A 14,942-nucleotide genomic window follows, 5' to 3' on the forward strand; every position below is an offset into this window, starting at 1 on the left:
AAAAGGGGCAGCAAGCAGCATGATTACTGCTTAGATATTTTTTTTCCTTTAAATTTATCTGGGGAGATACTTGCTGAAAGAATGAATACATAAAACGAACCAATGAATTCAAGGATATTTTGTATAATAATAACAGAACTTCAGGGAAAACTTGTTAAAACAAATGAGTTGGCTGATATCCAGGAGCCACATCTAGGACAATGGATATCCAAGTCCCCATTTGATCTGGCTGTGAAAAGATGGTGGCCCTGAAATGAGCCCTGAGGATTAGCCATCTGGGAGCAGAGCTGCTTCGTACCTATGGCGTGCAGAAAGCCTGCAGTAAGGACTTGTATATATATTACAGGAATGCTGATACAGATCCTCTCTATTTTAATCCTCCTGTATTGTCTTTCAAAAATCCTGAGAGCAAATGAAAAATTATTGTCTATAAAGTAATTTACTTCACTTTAAATCCTAAATGGATATGAACGCACTTAGTGGCTTACAGAGCCTGAGGGAAGTATGAATGCTGGAAATGGAGCCAAGAACCTGTACTGGTTAATAAAGCAAATCAATCAGTGTCACATACCATCTCCAGGGTCTACAATTTCAACCGTTGCCATTTCTGGAAACTCCAGTACAGCCATGAGAGGTTCAGACAGAATGATCTGGAAGGTCTCTGAAGTCTCATATTCATTGTCAGGTATAATTCTCACCCTCCATGTGGCTGTAGTCTGTCCAGGATTGAACTGGATCTGTTTATTGGTCTTCCATTTGAAATCTTTGTCTTTTTTTGCAGTTTCATCTTTGGTACCAATGCCTGAATAAAAATCAGAAAACTATAAATACAAAGCCAAGTGACTGAAGGCATAGTCTCCTTTCAAAGTGGTTTCTATTGCTAACAAAAGTAGATAACATAGAAATTGTTTCTTTTAATGCTCCCAAAAAACACTTGTAAATGATCTTTCTTGGCTAAGAGAGTGTAAGTAAGCAGAATTGAATAGAATTGAGAAGAAAACATGGAAGGGGGATTGACAGAAAGAAGAGAACAGAGAACAGTCTTATTTAACTTATTTATTCTAGCACATGTTTATTGAGATCCTTTGATGTGCCAAACTCTGCCAGATGCTGGGGATTCAGAGATGAATAAGAAATTGTCCCAGCCCCCAGAAAGTTCATAGTCTCAAGAGAAAGATACTAGAATATGAGCTCTATGGCAGTAGAGATCTTTGACTGTTGTGTTCACTGATGAATTCCTGGGAATTAGGACAGTGCATGGCAGGTAGTAGGTATTCAATACAAATTTTTGAGTGAACATTTTGTATCTGATAATTTCAATTTCTGCAGCCTTTGGAAGAATGACCCTGAAGGTTGTTTCCTCTTGCCTATTCTTACTCATGGTGGCTTGTTTCCTCATATGTTTAGTGATTTTTTGATTGCAAGAGAACTCTTAGTAATTTTTCAGGCAATTAGTGCAATGTTGGTGAAAATGGAGAGAGGCAAGAGATTTGAGCTCTGTTAGGAAATAGTAATTAGTAACTTACCGAAGATACGAAACAACAACAACAACAACAACAACAACAACAACAAAATAGTGTTAAAATACCCAGTGTGAGATACAATGGTGAAAAGTGCTACCCCATCAAGACTAAATAGACCTTCCTCTCAACCCAAAGTGTTCAAGCAGCATTCTAATATTGTTTGGTCTTGATTTTAACATACCAAGAAAACAATACCCTTGCCTCACGACTTAAGTCCCATTATAAGGGTTAGTTACATTCTGCAGTTGTGTGGATGTGTGAAATCAAATATGGTAACCTGACACCAGCTATGGTGAAAACTTGATATAAAATAAGATTAATAGCCCCCCCCCCATGCAATTCCTTGGCCTCATACTCAAATAATCTGAAACTCGTAAAAGATACCTGAAGCTATAGAGCCTGAAAATAATTTCAAAGGTAGGATAGCTAGTGTTGCCTTTGCAAATCTGCTGAAGAAAGCCTGCGTTAATATTAGTTTGGTGACTGAGATTGAATGTCCAGTATTTAAGAAGAGCCTCCTTTGGCCACATGTTGGAAGTGGAGAACATAAAAAAGAGTGAATGGTGTCCTCAGCCAAAGCTTAGGTAGAGCTAAGTGGCGCTGCTATAGGAATGAAGCAGGCACATGGTGATTTACTTAATGTTTGATAAACATTGTCTCTGTGTGAGGTGCTGAGGATGTCACACAGAATTAGGCAAAGCCACCACTACCCTCAAGAGGTTTTCAATTTTGGGAGAGGCAAACAGATAAACAGGTGATTTTAATTGTGTTTGATGAGTGCCACAGAATGGTATTTATCACTTCTTGAGCATTGGCGGTATGCCAAGAACTGTGCTAGATTGATTTATCATCATTATTACGAATTCCCCCCAAACACATCGTGAGGTGGATAATTTACGTACACATAAGGAAACTGAACTCTTTTGAAAGTCACAAAAAAGAGTAAGTGACAGAGCAGGAAGTCGAACTCCACCATTTTGTTTCTTTTTTCTTCTGGATCCTGTGGTTCGACTATTAGCCTGGGGTGGAGTTGGGGTATCAGGAGGACTTTCTGGAGTGTCTGAATGAGATGCTTTAGAGGTTCCTGTCTGTGATGTTGAGTAGTATTGTGATTTTAAAGAGTACTTACGGAACAGAAGGGCTGGCTGTAGTTTACTTAACAACAAATATTGGTGACTACCATATGCCCCATGCTGTTTTTGAGGTTGGACATAACCCAAGATGTAGTTCCTGACCTTATAAAGCTGAAATCTACTTGGGAAGACAAATAGACACATGATCCATGCCAATTATGGTAAGTGCTGTGAAGAACCATACAGTAGTGCATGGAGATAGAGTATGGCAGGGGTGCTGGTTTGGACAGGATGGCCAGAAGGATTTCCAAAGGGTTCATTTAGGGCAAACATTCAAATGGTTCTGAGCAGATTAACTTTTTTTTCTTGGGTCAGGATACAAAAATGCTTCTTGACATTTTAGCCCAAACTCACAAGAAAGCCTTGAGATAAAGAATTGTGGAAGTAGGGCCTGACAAGAGGAGGGAGGCATATTTCAGCTGACATTCCTGGCAGCGAGTTCCACCATGTGTTGATGTAGTAACCTGGAATGTAGGCCGAGGCTGAGGGCCACCCAGAAGTCAGGGTGCTCTTTGGCTGACCCCTTCTCCTAGGAGAACAGTCCTATTTTAGGAGCTCTGGGCCTGGAGCGGAGACTAGGGAAAGCTTCCCTTTTCTTGATTGCTTGTTTTCTCTCCAGCTCATTTCTTCCCTGGCTTCTCTCCAACAGTTTTGATACACTGCCTTGGCTCTGAGTGGGGTCCTGCATGTCGAGGAAACTCAGTGCTTATTTGTAAAATGAAAACAATATAACCCTATCTGTCTTCTTAATAGATTATGTAGATAAAGGCAAAATGATTTCTGAAAGTTCTGGCAGCTAAAGATGTTATGAAAATGCAATGCCTTATTAGAACAACTACTGTTAATTGTTAATGATGATAATCAGATATATTATACAGGCATTATGTATGTGTTTACTCCAAGAAAACATATTTCTGTACTAGGTCCTTGTAGAACATAAAGAAATTTGACACCGTACATGTCCTCAAGGAATTTATAACCTACTAGCAAGGTTAAAACAATTATACATAATCAAAAGAAATATATAGAACTAAACACAGTAATGGATCATGTACTCATAAATAATTTTTCAAAAGAAATAGCTACAACTAAGGCTAAAAATATATGCTTAAAACAACTTTGAAGGAAATTGAGTGACTTGAAGATTGTGGGATGGCTATGAAGTGTCTTAATTTTCCTGGAGACTGGTGAGTTATAAAAGAGAGAAAGATGTAACTTGCTAGAAAGAGGAAAACAGGGGAAAGATGATAAAAATTGATACATATCTAAGCCCCATAACTCACATGGAGCAAAAACCACGGCACATTTTCACAGACACTTTTTTAGAGATTTCTCCAAACCAGTTGTTTATTTTCTTTCAGTATACTTTCTTGTAATTATTTTTAGTCCCAGATTTCATGTTTCCATGACCTTTTACCAACAACCAATCCAGAGTTACTTACTGATAAATGATGTTTCTCCAAGGTGTCCTCTGCGTGTAAGGGTCACTTCTAAGAATGTGGAATCTTCATCCACAATGTAGTACTCTTTCTCCAAACAAATCCAAGCCCAGTTTAGATGGAAAGGCTGATTTGTTAGTTTATTTCCTCCTGCAATTGATAGGGGCAAAGGAAAATTCAGCTGGAGTATTTGATGGCAAAAGTCAATGATCAATGTGTGCATTTTACTTCTGAAACCAGGGGTTTCAAAACATACTCTTGTTTTATTTTATTTTATTTTTTTGGTAGAGAGAGGAAATGTTCTTTGCTTTTCTAGAGGATGTCATGAGTGTCATCTTAAGCCCTATTCCTCCTGCTTAATCTGGAGGGAGGCAGGTGCCTCCTATTCCCAAAGGGTCTTGTGCATCAGGGTTCCAAGGAGCCAGAGCTTGGTAGTTTTAAATTCAGGTCATACTCAACACCTCTATCCTTTCCTCCCTGCCTGTCTTCTTCACTTCCACTCTCTCTGCCTCCTCCATTTTTTCTCTACCCTTACTTACTCCTTTATATTATTTGAGCATCCATTTGATCTCATATTAGTCTGGAAGTTCCTTGAAGGCAATACCAACATTATATTTACTTATTTTATCACTTTCAGGACATAGTATGATGTATTGAACTTATACACTCTAATGTTTAAAAACTACCCATGAAGAGGACAATAGACAAGGGATATAAGGGCTCTATCTTATTTCCTCTTGTCCACACCAAGTCACTGGCCTCTTTCTGAAAGATCAACACAGCCCCTTATTGTGGCTGTGTAAGGTTTGTGTATTGGTAGCAAGAGAAGGTCTCCCTAATCTGGGGAGTGGTTGCTGCAAATAATCACCTGTGAAAAGATATTGAAGTAGAAGTCTTTATGACTGAGTTTCAACTGATGGGCCAATATGATAGATATCGGATACCAAAGTGACTGTGTATGAAGTTTACCAAATACAGCTTTACTAACCAGTTCCACAGTTACTGGACCCCTTAATGAGATCAATTATATCAAAATGGGGCAGTGTGTGGACTAGAAAGAAGAATTTGTGAAGAGAGTACTTTAGAAAAAGCTGATGCTGTGGTGGAAATCCCTATTATCACCAAAAAGGGTATGGGTATGAGATGGGGCTACAGCCTTGACCTCCAGCCTACAGGGCTTTGGTGAACCTCCTGGAGAGTTTGACATCTCCTTCTATAGTTGGAGTCCATGTGACTTACTCATTTCCAAAAAAGATTGGCAGGGTAAAGGAGTGAGTGGAGAGCGCTGCATTGGGAAGCAGTCAAGTAGCTTTGAAGAGCAGGACAAAGAAAGCAGGTATATGGACTAGAGGTGGGTCATCTGTCTAGTAGGGCCAGTTAAGGAGGCAACAGGATTTCCACAGAAAGGAAGCTAGGAGCCGACCACCAGATTCCCATGGGTTGCACAGGCGGTAAGAGACAAGGAGGCTCCAAAGATAGGAATCTTCAAGGAACCCATGAAAACACCAAGTAAGGAAGGGGTCCCCTTTAAAGAGCTGCCACCCAGGGACCTCCAACAGCAGATGGCAATGATACTTTCTATACCAGACTGTGCTCTGCCTACCTTATCTCCTCTCTCTCTAGAGTCAACCTTGGAAGAGCAATACCTTACTAGTAAGTAAAGGGAACCATGAGCATGGAAAGAGGGAAGCTGGCCTCAGCCCTCCTTCGCACTGCAGGTTCTGATCTATAGTTGCAACGAAGGATCAGTAGAAAACAAGCACTGAGATTTAATCCTACTTGGGCTTAAAGGAACTCACTGATGTGTAACTGCAAGATAAATGCATATGTTGATTTTCATGTTTACTCTCCATAGTCCTCTCTCTTCAAAAAATAACATTATTGATACTATTGTGGATATTCTGATAAATATAGAAAAATACAAGACAAATAAAAGTGCTCAAAATCCTACTGCTATTTTTTAAAAACCATATTGTTTACAGTTTGAAAACACTTTAATTATTCATGTATGTAGTCCTTTAGATTTTGAAATCCCATGTCATGACAATAGTTTATATTTACTTTTTTTGTGTTTTTTTCATAGTTCTTTTATATACTGTCACATGTTTTATTCTACAAACCCATTACAGAGTATGGCAAATATTAATCTCAATTTATAACTGGACAGTTTCAGGAGGATGAGGCAATTTGACCAGGTCCCCACAGGTGAGTGGTGAGGCCAGTTTTGCAGTCTGCTAGTCCAGTGCTCTGTCTTTCACTCTGAGCTGCCATTCCTGTGGGTTAGGGATCAATGCAACACAAACGCTTCAAAAGCAAAGTAGGAAAAATCTATTGCAGATCAGACCCTCTGAATAAAAACATGCACAGTGAGAAGGGTTTAACAATTAGAGACAGATACATCTCCAGATTCCAAACAGCTAATTTGTAGTCTTGTGATGAAGAGCATAGACTCCTGAGTCACATGGACCCAGGTTCTGGGCCTGCCACTTATGAGCCATTTGATCATGAACAAATTATAGATCTTCAGTTTCTTCATCTGTAAATGTGATAATAGCATTATGTGCTCAATAGGATTGTTGTGAGAATCAAAGAAAATAATGCTACCAAATGACCGGCACAAATTAGGTGCTCAATAAATGTGGGTTCTTATCATCATGGTTTTAAAACAGCATAGGATTAATTTACACTAGGCTATATTGCTGCTTTTGACTTTGCTTTCACTACTGACTGGTTAATACATCTTTTAAAAAGTGGCTAGTTTCAAAGGAACAGCCTGTGTTAGAACTTTGAACTCCTCTTTTATTTTAACAATTTTCTTTTTAAAGCACTTTCTTGTCACATTTCATATTCCTTTGCAATCTGCCTATATTTTGCCTGCCCCCGTACCAAACAACACTATTGTTACTATTTTGTTGAAATTTTAGTATGCCTTGAGCAAGATAAGAAAATATGAAAGCATCATCCTCTTCAAGCATGAGCTCCTTAGTCACTGTAACCTGACATCACCGGCTAATCAATGCTTTCTGTGACCACATGCTTGCTGTTAGGCACCATATCAATTCACTTTCTAGAGAAATGAGAAAGACAAACATGGTCTGGGATAAATAAGAAATATTCTGTGTTTCAAAACATTTAAAGGGAACCTACTTTAAACCAAGTATGTTAGGAGAAAGAGGCTGGTAGGAATTGTTTCTAGTTCTAGATGAATCCAAGAAGGTGAAGTCCATCTACAGATGTTTTAAAGCCCTATTTATTAATATTCCTTAATAAAATTAACCTTAGAAATAGAGAAGTAAATAGCTAAGTAACAACTCAGTGGGGTTTTGGCCTAAAGATACCAGTGGCTAAAATGCAGTAAGTACATGTATTGGCCAGAAAAAAGACTGTCCATCAGAAGTCAAAATAATTAATGGTGATGATAGAGCAGAAGAGAGTTTTCATTAAAGTATTTTCTCTTTCCCTTCTCTATGAAGCAACACAAATCAGAGATAAATGGCTCCCTGGTGTATTGGTCATATCCTACAAATTGATCCCAAATACCAACTTCTTGTTATCTGCTAAAAAGGTTCTTTTATTCCAATTAAATGTGAATTTGTGCCAAAGACAATATTATTTGATTCTGGGGCTGGCTTAGTTCCTAATGCTTAAATCTTGAAGGAGCTACCATTGCAATTTCCAGTTTACTACAGGAATAAACATCCAGAAAAGTTGTGTTATTATAATGCTGTATTTATTTATTTATTTATTTATTTGTTTATACAGAGTCTTGCTCTGTCACCTAGGCTGGAGTGCGGTAGCACCGTCTCAGCTCACTGTAACCTCCACCTCCCAGGTTCAAGTGATTCTCCTGCCTCAGCCTCCTGAGTAACTGAGATTACAGGCAAACATTACAGTGCCTGGCTAATTCTAAATAGTAGAGATAATATCTATACATTTTTATTTCCCTAGTGTGTGCATTGACCTTCAGGATTCTCTAATCCAACTAGAAAATAAGACGTGTATATGAAACTGTTAAATTACAACACAAGGGCAATATGATTGTGGATAGAAATGAATGGAGCAAAACAAGTAGAAAGGAAGACTTCCTGGGACGACTGGGCTGGGAGAGATGGGTAGAATTCTCTTTGCAGAGAAGAAGGGGCCATTTTAATATGGAGGGAGAAGAAGGTAGACTTAGGGGAAGCAGACTGAAGGAAACTTACAAGGGCATGATACATTCTTAAAAATTTGTAATGGTATTCTTTAGTAAAACGTACTGTTTCTAAGACATGACCAGACTACTTCAGAATGGATTCAGGAAGATTTCTGATTGTCAAAATACTTATGTGCATTTACCACAAAAAGAGTAATTCTGATAACCTAAAAACATTTCAGGCACCCTTTCAGTTCCTTTGGCTTGACAATTATAATAAAAAATGTGTTAATGCACTCCAGAATTCTCTTGTAGATCTAAGTTATAGTCTAGGTTTCTGAAGGATGATTGATGAAAAGTTACAATTAATTAATTAAGCCATCCATTCAGTTATTCCACCAATATTTATTGAATACCTGTTATATGCTATTGACTCTTCTAAGTGTTGAGGATAGAACAGTGAAATCAAAAAAATCCTTGTTCTTGTGTAGCTTACTTTCCAGTGGGCCAATAAGCAAATAATGTATAATATAGTTGATGGTGAAAGTGCTATGCAAAAATCAGGATAGTTGGATAAAGCATAACTGGGAGAATCAGAAGGTAATAGTTTATATAGAGTGGTTAGAAAAGGCTTTCCTAAAGGGGTGATATTTGATAAGAGATTGGGGGAAAGAATATTTCAGGCAGAGGGAAAACAAGCACAAAAATAAATATGTCCATATTTTAAAACTAATCAATATTCTGTCATGATCAAAGGCTACTTGGTCTCCATTCCCTTCGGGTGCCCTTTTTATTCCTATCAATCAGTACCTATCAATCAGTACTTAAGAAGGTGGTCTGGCTTTTTCAGGCCAGTAGTATTCATTAGGGACATTTAGTTAATATGATTTTGTTTTGTAACTATTCTGCAGCTTTTGAACTCCCTGTCCATATTTGGAGGATTTGGGATTTGATGAGTCCCTCACCTATAGCAGGAATGTCCAATCTTTTGGCTTCCCTGGGCCACATTGGAGGAAGAAGAATTATCTTAGGTCATACATAAAATACACTACATAACAATAGTTGATGAGCTAAAAAAAAATCCAAAAACCTCATAATGTTTTAAGAAAGTTTACGAATTCGTGTTGAACCACATTCAAAGCCATCCTGGGCTGCATGTAGCCCACAGGCCATGGGTTGGACAAGCTTGACCTACAGGAAGGAATTAGAAAATATCATTTTGCAGCCTCTCTTACAGCTAGGGCATAAGCTTGTCACTTAGGCTTTGCCAATGTAGCTTGAGACTTTGATTTAAAAGTGTACAATGTGAGGAGGCTGCAGGTCAGCTGCATAGAGTCCATATTTTGGTGAGGGTTGCAGTGGAGGCACTTGGTTTTCATGGGCATTGGTAGCAGAGATCTAGTGTCCAGTGACAACTGTACCTAGTGGCAATGGTCATCCACAGAGTGCTGTTGGCATTCTTTCTAGCTGCATGTCCTGTCATTCTGTCTCTCTGGCATCCTAGAGATACTGCTAAAGCTTATTACTATGCCATAATATATTTGTTTATTTAAATAGCAATGATATTTAATAGGACTTAAATAGCAATGGTAGGTTTGCAACTAGGAAAATTCTCTTTTAGATCTAACTATATTCTAGGTTTCTGAAGGATGATTTATGAAATATTACAATTAACTAAGCCATCCATTCAATTATTGCATAAATATGTATTGATCACCTGGTATATGCTGTTCCCTCTTCTAAGTGTTGAGGATAGAACAATGAAAACAACAAAATCCCACAGCAATGAACTTGTTTTTGTCTTATTGTGTTTGTAAAGGAATAAGAAGACATTGAATAGTGAAGGTGAAAATGATTAGCATAATGCCTGGCATGCAGTAGGCACTCAAGACACTGGGTACATTAAAGCTATATTAATATTGATGCAATGCATACATTTTAATGGACATGTAGGAGAAAATAAGTACAAATTGGTGTTTTGGAATGCATAAATCAATTACATACAGAGAACTGATTATTTGCTCATTTACACAATATATAATTACTTTGAAGTCAAACCATACATCAGGCACAATCCTAAGCGTCGCAGATAAAAAGACATGTCAGGTATGGGCTCTTCAGAGAGGATATTGACAGGCTTCATGAAATAATAAGAGCTTAAGCATTAAAACAGTGACAGTGGAAAGGGAAAAGATGGGTTAAAGAAAAATGAAGGAAGAACCATCAGGCTGTAGGAGATGACTAGCTCTGAGAGTTATGGGGACTGTAAAAAAAAATGACTCACAGAGCCCAAACAGGGCAGCTGGAGGAGTTGTGTAGGTATAGTAGTACAGCAGTATAGATATAGCAATAGCTGATTTAGAGAAGCCAGGAAGGAAGGTAGCTTGGGAGTTTGGTTTTAATTTGGCTTTGATGTGATGATAAGAAGCCCAAGTACAAAAAGCTCATCAGATATTTGGATATATGGGACAAAGGTTTGGGGACGGCCAAAGGCAAGACACGTAAATTCAGGAGTAATTATTATGCAGGGAGTTTCTGAGAGAGAGGTTTAAAGTTGGGTTTCTGAAAGTTTAACAATAGAGAGCTAAATATATATTGTACAATCTTTGTATTTTGTTAGGCATTACTCTCAAATGATCTAGGCAATTGTGGAGTTGGATAAGAAGATTTATAGCTAGTGGGACCCCAGCAGCTTATCTGACATAAGATACCCCAGGGGCTCTGAGTTAGCTGATTCAGCCATCACCCTTTTTCACCCTCTCTCAGACCTGCTACTGGGGTATTGATAGACAGCTGGCCACCCCTGGACTTTGAAGCTCCAAGCCAGAAGCAAGATGGAGGAAAGGGCTTCGTCTTCATGACACATCCTGCCTCCTCATGTGTGGCTCTGACTGAGAGTCCCCTTCTGGCTGTGCATAATCACTTGCTTGAGAAAGGGTGTGAGGGGAAGGAAATGAAATATTAGAAAGGGAGAAGCGGGGCTGGGCCAGGGAAACTCTGCTAAGACGAAGGCTCCTTGTGTGAGGGTCAGTTACAGGCTCCCTGACTTCTGAAGTCAGGGAATTGTGAGGGGGTGTGGGATGAGGGGATGTCACTGTGGTCCTTCCAAATGGAGGCCAGAGAGATCATTGCCTAGACCTTAGCTATGCCCCCACAGGCTTCAGTTGGGAGAACTCAACTTCCTCCCTCAGACCTAGCAGCAGGCAGTCAGCCAGATGATGCGTTAACAATTGTATTCTGTGTGTGAGAGTGGTTTAATGTGTAATAAACAAGAGTGCAGATTCTGGACTGTATGAAAACCCAATTTATGTAAGTCAGGGACTTTGTGTAGCTGACACTATGTACTTCAATGAGGGAGACACTGTAGAAAAAGAGAACCAAGAACTAAACTTTGGGGACAGTTTCATTTGGAAACCAGTGAAGAAAAAGAAATCAGTTACGGAATAGAGAATAAGAAATATTTGAATTAGTTTTATCACAATGTGGAAGTCTGGTATAAAATGATCACCTAGAAGTAAAAAAGAATAGCTTGAAGCATAAGTATAATTTTCACATCAAAGCATGACACTTTGTTATTTGCTATATTAAGCTGTTGTAGCTACGTATGTAGTTATACTCTAGTGCATGATTTTCCATCTCAGTGCTACTGACATTATGGGCTGGATAATTCCTTTGTGATGGTAGCCCTGTGCATTGCAGAATGCTCAGCAACCTCCCTGGCCTTTACCTCCTAGATACCAACAGCATTCCCTCCCTGCTCCTCCTCATCCTCAATTGTGACAATCAAAACTATCTTTGGACATTGCCAAATGTCCCCTGGGGGGAAATCACCACTGATTAAGAACTACTGGTGTAGGTGAAATGAAATAATTTTACTGAATCTGATACAAATCTTCATATATCTCACATGACTGTGTTTTAGAAGAATGATAAAACATTTTAGATTTGAATTTGGCGTAGATAATCAAACACTCTCTATTGAATTCAGAAGGTAGTCTTAGCATTGCCTAAATTAATCCAAGGAAAATCATAATATAAAACTGTTTTCCATATGAGAAAATTAGAGTTTACAAGTCATGAAGAAGAGCTATTTAGTGGGGTTTGATTTACCATTACACTTTTTTCAGGCAGTATTTTGAAGTGGAAGCATCAGGTTGTCAGGTTCAGTTGGCAAGACCTGACACTCTGTTCACTCACACAGTAGCTCTCTGGCCTTAGGCAACTTCTCATCTGCTCCCTCATGTATAAAGTGGGGGTAAAGAGGTGCAAAGAAACATTGTGTGCGAGAGACCTCAGAAGTAGGGGAGTGCAGGACAAATATCATCTTTATAACTTAAGCTGTTATTATTAAATTCCTTTCTTCACGTCATAAAACAGTAGAAAACATTGTTTTTGTTTTTTTTTTAAACTACATAGAATAAAATTGATGTCCTAATGTTCTAAAGAAAAAAAAAAAAGGAAAACATATAACCTCATACTGGGAAATGAGAGTAAAGAGGGACCAACATGCACCAGATGCCCATTACGAGGTAAATATTGGGCTGGGCACTGTGCAGCCTGTCCAAAAAAAAAAAAAAAAAAAAAAAAAGACATGGAGAGATGGTCAAGCTGAAGGAGACAGGAATCAGTAGAAAGGCTCTGATAGGACCAGCCAGTACAAGAAAATGATTTGAGTGCACAGTAAAGTGAAGAAAAATAGAAATCTGAGGAATAGGAATGGCTTAGAAAGTGACTATTAAAGTAATAATAGAGAAAAACATCCAACTGCAGAATTTTTAACTTATCAAAATGTGAAGAGCATAATGGCATTTATGTTTTCACAATTATTTCCCATTAGGTTAAAAAATATGGGAAAAAGACATCAAGTATTTTACCTAAATACTATATTTAGGAAGATTTAATTTTGATATAACTTAATTACTAATTCTAATTTCTAATATAATCTCCTCTTTTAAAAGTGCAATAATTTGAAAAATAAACACAAAAATAAAAACAAAATAAAAAGATTATATACCACTAAATAAATTTTGAAAATGCATTTAATAAATGCTGACTCTCAAATAGGTAAAGTCATTTACCAAATGATAAAGTGGCAGCCATTGTCAAATGTTAAATGTTTATGACTTAAACTTGGAAAAAATTTTAGTTGACTAGGATATTCTATCTTAAGTGCTTAATAACTTAAAGAAAAATTAATATTATATATGCTTATGTTTTCTAATACTTCATAACATTTTCAAATAGCTTCATTGTCATAAGCATTTAGCTTCTACAGCTCACACCGTAATATAGTTTTAAAGTGTATTTGAATTCCATAAGCACCCATTCATCATGCATTTGGAAACAATACCTTTACTTAGCAATTGTCACATAGTGTCAGTTAGTATCATTGTCATTTGGAAAATGCTTCACAGTGAGAAATGTGTTACTCTGACTTGTGACTTCACATGCACAGCTCCAGTTACATGTCTACAGATGATAAATATAATGGTCTTTTTTTCCAATAGAGCTATAAATTTAAGGAAAAGAAAGTAACTTGGAATAGAAGAATTGGCAGATTAGGTAACAGAAAAAGCCAAACTGCATGTCAGCTAGGTCTCCATTTTCTTCCTCTGGCTATCTCCCACGTTCCTGGAGCTGTTGGTAGCAATTTCAAAAATGTGTCTTGTTGGTTGAAATTTGCCATATTCCCTTCCCAAATAAGGGTATTATTCCACTTGATTGTCCAGTTCCATTTCTCAGGCTTTTGCTTAATTCACTTCTATTTATTCAACTGTTCACCGGGTCTCCCTGATTGTGGCCTCTTAGTGCTTCAGGGTGCCACCACTCACATCCTGGAGCTTGGAGGGACAGGTGGCTCTCTTTTTGGAGACTGCAACATTACAGGCTCATATCCATTCTCTTCTTGAGGAACAATAGGCTATTTTGTGCAACCATACAAAATAACCCATAGGTTTTTCAGAAAAGAGCGAAAAAACCAAAAGAACAGCAAAGAGATGAGATTTATGTGGTCCTTTTCCTAGTTGTATTCTCCTAAGCCGCAGAGATGCCACTCACAGACAATGCTCTTAAATCCACCTCTGCAATCTTTGGACATGTGGGGCAGGTGGTGGAGGGAGAGGTCTTTGTGCTCACATGGTTGGTGGGTGGGGAGAGAAGAAGGTGGCAGGTGTCAAGGCTGCTAGCTCTAATTCTGTTCACTGAGAGGTGTTTGGTATATTCTTTTTGGAGATGTACCCAAACTGTCTTGATGATATATTTGGCTCTCCATTTTGGAGAATAAAAACCCAATATGTCATGCTACGTATAACAATACAAGTTTTCGCGCCCTTTTTCTCCTTCTTAAATTAGTGTTCTTCAATATAAGGACAGCGGAAACAGTGTGAAATAATAAAGACCACAAGCTTTTCTTAGATTCTGTTGCATGCCTCAATAGGGACACCACATTCTGCTTTTGACACAAAATAAAATTACCGAAAGAAGTCTCAAAGCAAGACATTAGAGAGTTTTTAAAAACGATTGTATTAGCAGAAGCTTTCAGTTAGTAGCAAAGTGGAAATACACTGCGTGCCCACATGGGCCATCTCTTTTTGGGAGTTGAGGCTCCACATGGCTTAACTGGAAGGCAGAAAACATTGTACCTTCTCAGGAGCATACAAGATTTAAGGAGGAGGTTGAAACAAACTCTTTATTCCAGAGAAAACAATATAATATA

The 14,942-nt window shown here is 38.1% G+C and overlaps 1 protein-coding gene across 1 annotated transcript in view; it reads right to left on the reverse strand.

The window, feature by feature from the left end:
• The window catches only part of FREM3 (FRAS1 related extracellular matrix 3), a 135,300-nt gene that overhangs the window by 50,732 nt on the left and 69,626 nt on the right, over nt 1-14,942 (reverse strand). The window contains exons 3-4 of the mRNA XM_003820703.5: nt 4,099-4,245; nt 572-802 (exon numbers count right to left, since the gene is read on the reverse strand). Of these exons, the coding sequence (XP_003820751.4) occupies nt 572-802; nt 4,099-4,245 (378 nt within the window). The remainder of the gene's footprint in view (nt 1-571; nt 803-4,098; nt 4,246-14,942) is intronic.

Source organism: Pan paniscus, chromosome 3 (genome assembly GCF_029289425.2).
Source record: "Pan paniscus chromosome 3, NHGRI_mPanPan1-v2.0_pri, whole genome shotgun sequence".
Lineage (NCBI taxonomy): Eukaryota > Metazoa > Chordata > Mammalia > Primates > Hominidae > Pan > Pan paniscus.